General features: G+C 54.5%; 2 protein-coding genes across 2 annotated transcripts; both read left to right on the forward strand.

Annotated features, from left to right (window-relative positions):
• Window positions 1–97: 97 nt before the first annotated feature.
• GUITHDRAFT_88935 (hypothetical protein) lies at window positions 98–3,026 on the forward strand. Its single transcript, XM_005826724.1, has 10 exons — window positions 98–731; window positions 784–819; window positions 948–1,031; window positions 1,077–1,164; window positions 1,216–1,300; window positions 1,353–1,446; window positions 1,543–1,638; window positions 1,688–2,621; window positions 2,671–2,796; window positions 2,847–3,026. Exons 1-8 carry the CDS (start codon window positions 444–446, stop codon window positions 2,372–2,374), a joined length of 1,458 nt encoding a protein of 485 aa, XP_005826781.1. The 5' UTR covers window positions 98–443; the 3' UTR covers window positions 2,375–2,621; window positions 2,671–2,796; window positions 2,847–3,026.
• Window positions 3,027–4,366: 1,340 nt separating this feature from the next.
• Window positions 4,367–7,304, forward strand: GUITHDRAFT_114052 (hypothetical protein; the record flags this gene model as incomplete). The annotated part of the gene is made up of 10 exons (XM_005826725.1): window positions 4,367–4,717; window positions 4,842–4,949; window positions 5,060–5,192; window positions 5,337–5,388; window positions 6,033–6,121; window positions 6,333–6,391; window positions 6,445–6,498; window positions 6,541–6,636; window positions 6,749–6,852; window positions 7,043–7,304. The coding sequence occupies 10 exons, from the start codon at window positions 4,367–4,369 to the stop codon at window positions 7,302–7,304; spliced, it is 1,308 nt and encodes a 435-aa protein (XP_005826782.1).
• Between the last annotated feature and the right edge of the window lie 58 nt (window positions 7,305–7,362).

Consider the following 7,362-nt stretch of genomic DNA (forward strand, 5'->3'; position numbering starts at 1 on the left):
GTGACTCCGCCGGGCTCAGAGAGTGGGCTTGCAAGAGGGTAGGAAAAGAGGGGATGAGGGCGACCTTCACGAGACATGGCGGCTGCAACAGAAGGGGAAGGGACAGGACAGTGAGGAGAGAGGAAGAGAGGAGAGAGGAAGTGAGGAGAGGAGCGGAGAGGAGAGGAGAGGATAATCAGAGGATAAGATGAATACTTGGTGATCCCGGTCTGAGGAGCTGAAGACCTGACAAGCTGGATTGGCAAGGGGACCAGGAGAGGCAGGAGGGAGGTGTTGCGATCCCTTTCCTCGGTCTGGTCGTGAGGAGGAGAGAAGATACTCTGATACGAGCCCTTGCATAGCATCGCATATGGCGACCTTGTTGTGAGGGAGAGGTTGAATGGGTTTGAGGGCGAAAGCGTTGAAGATCTACCGTCAGTTGTGAAAACACTTAGCTAGTGAGGATGGGGAATGCGAACGGCAAGAACGGAGAAGGAAGTGCTGGAGTTGCATCAGGGGATTATTCTCATCCCTATGCAAACTCCCATCAAGACTTGGAGCACAACAATTCTCGACCCAAGACCACGAGTGTGCCGGTGCCCGTTGCAGACAAGGCCAAGGGATCGAAGGTATCCAAGGTCGGCAGAGAGCATGGCAACGGGATCAGTGAGGAAGTCGACAAGGCCATTTCTTTGATTGAACCTCAAGGAAACTCTGAGGCTGCAGGAAAATATTCTTTGCAAGATTTTGAGGTTGGACGATCTTCCTCCTGTGACATGCTCACTGAATCGAATGGTTGTACAGCCGATGAAGGTCATTGGCAACGGTTGCTTCGGAAAGGTGAAGACGATTGTGCCATTATCCCGATCTCTTGTGCTGCAATATTTGCAAGATGTTTGAAGGGCTGCTAGATATCTCGTTCTCGTTCTGCATGTTGCGAAGAGGCACAAGTGACGGTAAATGGACAGGTGATGATGGTCAAGTGCAAGAAAAATGGCAAAATATATGCGATGAAGACAATCAAGAAAGCCCATGTTGTTAAGAACAACAAGGTAGAGAATGCAGTTGGCTCCTGCAGCCTGTGATTCAGCATGCAGGTTCGCCATACCCTTGCAGAGCGAAACATCATGCAGAAGATTAACCATCCTTTTGTGATGAAGCTGCACTATGCCTTCCAGAACAATGGTTGCCTGTCTTCTTCATTGTCATTGTGTGTGTGACGTGTTGTGTTTGCAGGAAAGTTGTACATGGTGATGGATTATCTCAATGGTGGAGACATCTTCTACCATCTGTCAGTGTCTCGAAGGTTCCCCGAAGAAAGGTGCCTTGAAATGTTTTGTCGCATGTTTCAGATATTAAAGCACTCTGTTCAGGTCGAAGTTTTATGCTGCAGAGGTCTTGATGGCACTGGAATGCTTGCACGAGCATGGGTTCATCTATAGAGATCTCAAGCCCGAGAACGTCCTGGTATTGCTCTCGACTCCCAGCTCCCTTCTCTCTCCTCCCTGCTCCCTTCTCTCTCCTCCCTGCACCCTCCCTCCCTCCCTTACCGTCAATGTTCAGACCGATAGCGAGGGCCACATACGGTTGACGGATTTTGGGCTGAGCAAGGAGAATTTTGAGGAAGGGATGTCGATGAACACGTTTGTTGGAACGACGGTATGAGGAGAGAAGAGCGGAGGGATCAGGGGTGATGAGTGTATGCCAGGAGTACCTTGCGCCAGAGGTGTTGAAGCAGAAGGGATACGGGAAGGAAGTGGATTGGTGGAGCCTGGGGGTTCTCATCTTCGAGATGTTGACCGGCTGTCCTCCCTTCTACAGCAAGAACCGGCAGATGACCTTTCGCATGATCCTCTCGGCAGAGCTCAACGTGCCAGAGTGGCTGTCTCCTTCAGCCAAGGCGATCATCAGAGAGCTGCTGGTCAGGGACCCTGCTGCTCGTCTTGGTAGCGGGACCCGAGGGGCTGCTGACATCAAGCGGCATGCGTTCTTCTCGTCCATCGACTTCCCTGCCCTTTATCGCAAGGAGGTGTCCCCTCCGTTCACTCCTGCTCCTCTGGCGATCGACGATACGTCTCACTTCGATGTTCGCTTCACCACGAAGCCAGGTGTGTCTCATGTTTGTGCCTGCCTATCCCACCTGAGCTCCACCTGCAGCCGAAGACTCGCCAACTGCCAGCCCCGAGGAGCCAGCAGCCTTCGACAACTTCAGTTATCAGAGCCCAACGTATGCGCGGCTGCACGGCATGGGATCGCTCAGCGGCAAGTCTTCCTTCATGGGCACGTACGGCTCACAGAAAGGCTCCTACATGCGCAGCAACATGGGGAAGGTGCCCGGGTCAGGCCCGGGGCTCGGGAGCTTGCCTCGCATCAACTCGGAGCAAGACTTCATTGAGCCTCTCGACTACGAGACGGTGATCCACCCCGGAGCCCTGGCATCCGATTACTTGGCGGAGGAGGACAAGGGAACAGAGGCCGGGCAAGAGGGGGGTGAGGCTGCCGCCGACTCCAAGGAGGAGGACTATGCGGTGGTCAGCGAAGACGTAGAGGGAGAGGAGGGGATGTACAATAATCTTGGCTCGTCGCTCATCGAGTCCTCGTTGGAAGGAAAGTCGCCGAGGTGGAGGCAACATGACAGCCAGGTAATCATGCTGGAGTTGCTCCCCTTCAGCTGACGTGCACAAGCAACAGGCGAAGAATGGCTTGCCGATCTCCGATGACGACGTGGTGGAAGGAGATGAAGAACAGGAAGAGGATGAAACTGAGCCTGCCACGGAAACGAAACCGCCAGCCCCTGTTCCCGGGTCTGTGCTGCAGGTATCCCTTGCTGTGCTCTCTTCTTTCCTCGTCCTCAACCTCATCTCTAGTTTGGCTTGGACGAATGAGGAGGATCAGGACGAGGCGGTAACCCTCATGTACATTCAGCTGCCAGACCTCCCTGGCCGCCCATGACGCGGCTCAGCGGCTCCTCGCCGCAGCAGCACCGCACAGTGCTGCATGGAAACATAGCACACCATAGGAAATAAATAAACTCAGTGACTCGCGTCATCGCCTTCCGATCATCAAGTTGAAGCTACCGTTTGGCTTGCCAAGCCAAACGGTATCATCCGCGGATCGGATCCGCGGATGATGATCGGCACTCGGCACGCCCGGGGCCGGCGGCACCACTGTGCCGTGACTGTGACTGAGTGAAGCCGAGGCGCCCGGGCCGCGGGCCGCCGCACGCCGGTGCTCCGAGGGGAAACTTTGTAAGGCCTGCAGAGAGTTTGTCGAGCCAAAGTTTCAAAGTTAAATGTCGTGAAAAGTTTCAAAGTTAATGTCGTGAAAAGTTTCAAAGTTGTGAATTCGCGCGAGGACGGATGCTACCAAAATGACTGGCAGAGAAGGAGCAGGAGCAGCAGCAGCAGCAGCAGCAGGAGCAGCAGCAGCAGCAGCAGCAGCAGCAGCAGCAGCAGCAGCAGCAAAAGCAGGAGGAAGAGCAGCAGCAGGAGGAGGGGGGCGGGAATATGATGTACAGTGGAGAGCAGAATTGCACAAGGGTAGGAGGGAGGAGATTAGTGTTGAGGCGCATGCATGGGCTGGGGATCTCACAGAATGAGAGAGCAGAAGAGAGCGGGGATGAGGAGAGGGAAGAAAATCATCGGAATAGATGAATATTATCCGGATGAGATGGAGGAAGAGGATAGCCAAATATTCAGCATTCCAGTCTGAAAAGCATACAGATGTTATGCAGGTGGGCAAATAAACTTCAAAAAGTGTGTTAGTGTCCGGCAGACATGAGTCGAGATTGAAAATTACATCATGGTGTCTTATTTGAGAACAGTACATCATGATATCTTTACCATTACGTCATGCCTTGGTTTGTTTTGGGTCTAATTGTGCATTACAGAAAGGAATATGAGCCTCTAGCTACTGTCCCATTGATCCTATCCTTGCCACTTCCGTCTCATCATGCAAGCGAACATTCAGGTTAAGAAAGAGCAGGATCCAAATGCGATGGACGTAGATGGGCAGACAAATGTGAGATATCTTGCAACACTCCCTTTCATTCTCCCCTTTGTCCTCTCCCCTCCTCCCTCCTCCCTCTCCTCCCCTTCTTCCGTCTCCTCTGATCTCTTCTTTCAGCCCCGCATCGTACGACCAAACTCTCTCCACATCCCTTCACATCCCAACAGCCATGCCGGCCAATGGCCCGTCACGCCAGGATTTATGCCGCCTGAAACGCCCAGGATAGGTACGGCATGGAAACAAGGCTGGAGGGGAGGGGGAAGGTAGATTTGATATTGGTAGGAAGAAGGAGGTTGGGAGAAATGGAGGAGGAAGTGACTGAGTGGAGGCGAGAGGAGCAAGAGGAGAGGAGAGGGATTGGACAGGTGCATAGGAGAGGATGACGAGAAGGCTGAGGATGGAATTAGCAGATTCGCACTACCCGCTGACGCCGCGACCGGGGAGAGGAAGGACCAAGCACTCGTCCAAGCACAAGCAGAGCACAGAGACAAACGTGCGGAGGTTTCCTATCGTGACGTCAGGAGAAGCAGCACAGAAGATGCAAAACCTTCTCTGTGAGCTGGTGAACACAGGATTCTACACCCGCGAGCTTGAACAGGAGACCTTGTTCGAGGAAACAGAGGAGGAGCAGGAGTTGAGCGAGCCTGGGCGAGAGGATGCAGAAGATACCATGGATCCTGATGGAAAGTCGTCGTCTTTGAAGCGAAGGAGGAGACAGGCCATGGAGAAGGTCAAATCCTCTTTCCCTTCCCTCCTCCCTCCTTTGCCTCTCCTCTTCCTTCCTCTTTCACCCTCTCATCCTCTCTCTCCTGTTGCTTTATCCTCCTGCCTCTCCCTCACTCTCTCTCTGTCAGTGGGTTGCTGCTGTCTCCTCAAAACATCCCAAATCCTCCAACCTGAACCGTCGGGCCAACATGATGAGATTCCTTGGAGAGCCCTGGAGGACTCTGCTGCGAGGAAAGGTACCTCTTGACTTCTCCTCCTCTTCACCTCCGCTCCCCTTCCTCTGCTACTTCTTCCTTGTCCTGCGCCTTGAAGCTTCTCGGTCCTTCTCTCTTCTAACTCTCCTCAGCTGATCCTCTCGGACCCCTCGCTTCTCGAACACCCGCCCCCGGAGGTTTCCTTCCCCAGCGTCTTCCGAGCTGACGAGGACGGATGGCTGCACGCCTTCGACCCATACACTAACTTACGAGGCGACCAGCCCGGTGTGGGGAGGAAAGAGGAGTGGGGAGGAGTGGGGAGGGGCGGAGAGTGGGGGGCGAGACGAGGAAGGACCGAGGAAAAGGAGAAAGGAGAGAGGCGGCGGGAGGGGGAGGGGGCGAGTTTCAAGTCTGATTCGTGAGGTGAAGGTGCGAAGAATTCAAGTGGCTGCATCCCTTCTGCCCTCGACGGTGTCTCAAGGTGATCAGTGAAGGAGGAAGTGAGAGCAAAGAGCTAGGAAGGAGAGAGAAGGGAGGGAGGGGGGGGGGGGGGGGGAGGTAAAGGGAGGGAGGGAGGCAGAGGGATGGAGGGAGGAGAGTAACTCTTGTACGATCAGTCATGGACTCCCTGACTTGTCAGAGGAGCTGGGGAATTCTCGTGTGGGATCCAAGGGAAGGGGAAGGCAGCCTTCTCCTCCTCCTCGCCTACTTTTTGAAGAATCGCCAGAGCCTGGTGAGTCGAGGACAGTGCAAGGGGTTGGAGCAGGATAGCGGAGCAGGATGAGCAGGAGCAGGGGCAGGGGCAGGGGCAGGAGAAGTGCATCTGCTTACCCAAGTTTCAGCGCTTCAGCCGATGGTGGCTGGTCCCGTTACCCGAGTAGAGGAGAGGGAGGATGACCTACGGGTCGATCCTGCTTTCTTTCAAACCGAACATCCGATGGAGGTCATGTTTCTTCCTCGTCCTCCTCCTCCTCCTCCTCATCATCATCATCATCATCATCATCATCATCATCATCATCATCATCATCATCATCATCGTCATCATCATCATCATCTTGTTCTTCTTCCCTGCCCTGCCCCGCGCTAGTCTCTGCATCCTCGCTGCATCTCGCAGTCTCCTCACAGGGACTTTTGGTTTCAGTTCTCGTCGGTTGACTTCGTTAGTTTGTTTGGGGAAAGGCTGGAAGATGTACAGCCTTACGATAAGAACTCAGGTCCTCCTAATCTTTCCTCCTCCTCTCTGCTCCTCTCTCCTCCACCTCCTCCTTCATCTCCTCCTTCATCTCCTCCTTCCTCCTTCATCTCTTCCACCTTCCTCCTACCTTTCCCGCCTTCCTCCGTCTGCTCTGTCCCTCCCTTCATCCCCCCTCCCTGTATCTTGCTCCTCCTCTGGTCTGCCCTCAGCTGAGATTTTCCCTGGTCCAGAGCGAGCGAGTGTACCGCAGCCTCTGCCTCTGCCCTCCAGCGCCAAGGCACTGTGGCAGGTGAGCGTGAGAGGAGCTGCTGCCCTCCTCTTCCTCCTCTCACTCTTCCGCAGCGAGAGCTCGACCTTCCTCCTTCTCTCCTCCTTCACCAGATCAAACGCGTCCTGGTAGGGAGCAAGGGACGGTGTCGGAGTTGACTGGGGGAGCAGGAGAGCTACGAGGACGAGCAGCTTCACCTGCCAACCTCCAGCTTCTGGGCGGCTCAGGCGGGCGAGGGAGCTCACTTCAAGTACCTCTTTCCACAGGTGTATGCCGAACCTTCGTCCTCCTCCCTCCTCCTTCTCCTATTCTTCCCTCCTCCTCTTCCTGATCCTGATCCTGATTCTCACTCCTCCCGCCTCCTCGCGTGTTGAACAGAAGAAGAAGTCCATCGGTCTTGATGGTCAGCTCATCTTCCACGAAGTTGAAGTCAAAATCTTCACGTCCCAAACTTACAGCGTCGGGTTGCCCTGGAATCAGAGGTACCTCGCCTCCTCCTCTTCTGACTACTGCTGCTATTACTCCCCTTCCTCTTGCCCCCCCAGCACATCATCATCATCATCATCATCATCATCATCATCATCATCATCATCATCATCATCATCATCATCCCCTTCTCTTTCTCCATTCTCTTCTTCCTCTCGTTCCCTCGCATCGTCTGAGTGCGAGCAGGGACAAGCTGCTGAGGTCGCTACCCCTCGAGATCAACGTCAAGCCGCACGGCCTCGTGAACTTCAACGTGATCCTCGAGGTGAGAAGGCAGGAGCGAGCTTGCGAGGGAGGAAAGAAGGGCAAAGCAGAGAGCAGGAAGAAGGGGACGGGGACGAGAAAGAGGATGGAAGGGGAGGAGGAGGAGGAGGAGGAGAAGGAGGAGGAGGAGGAGGAGGAGGAGGAGGTGGTGGTGGTGGTGGTTTGCGTGGTGGCCTTGTTCTGACTATCTGTTTGCAGAGGAACCTGCAGGACCCTTGTCAGTATGGAACTGCAATGAAGCG

The sequence above is a fragment of the Guillardia theta genome (assembly GCF_000315625.1).
Source record: "Guillardia theta CCMP2712 unplaced genomic scaffold GUITHscaffold_72, whole genome shotgun sequence".
NCBI lineage: Eukaryota > Cryptophyceae > Pyrenomonadales > Geminigeraceae > Guillardia > Guillardia theta.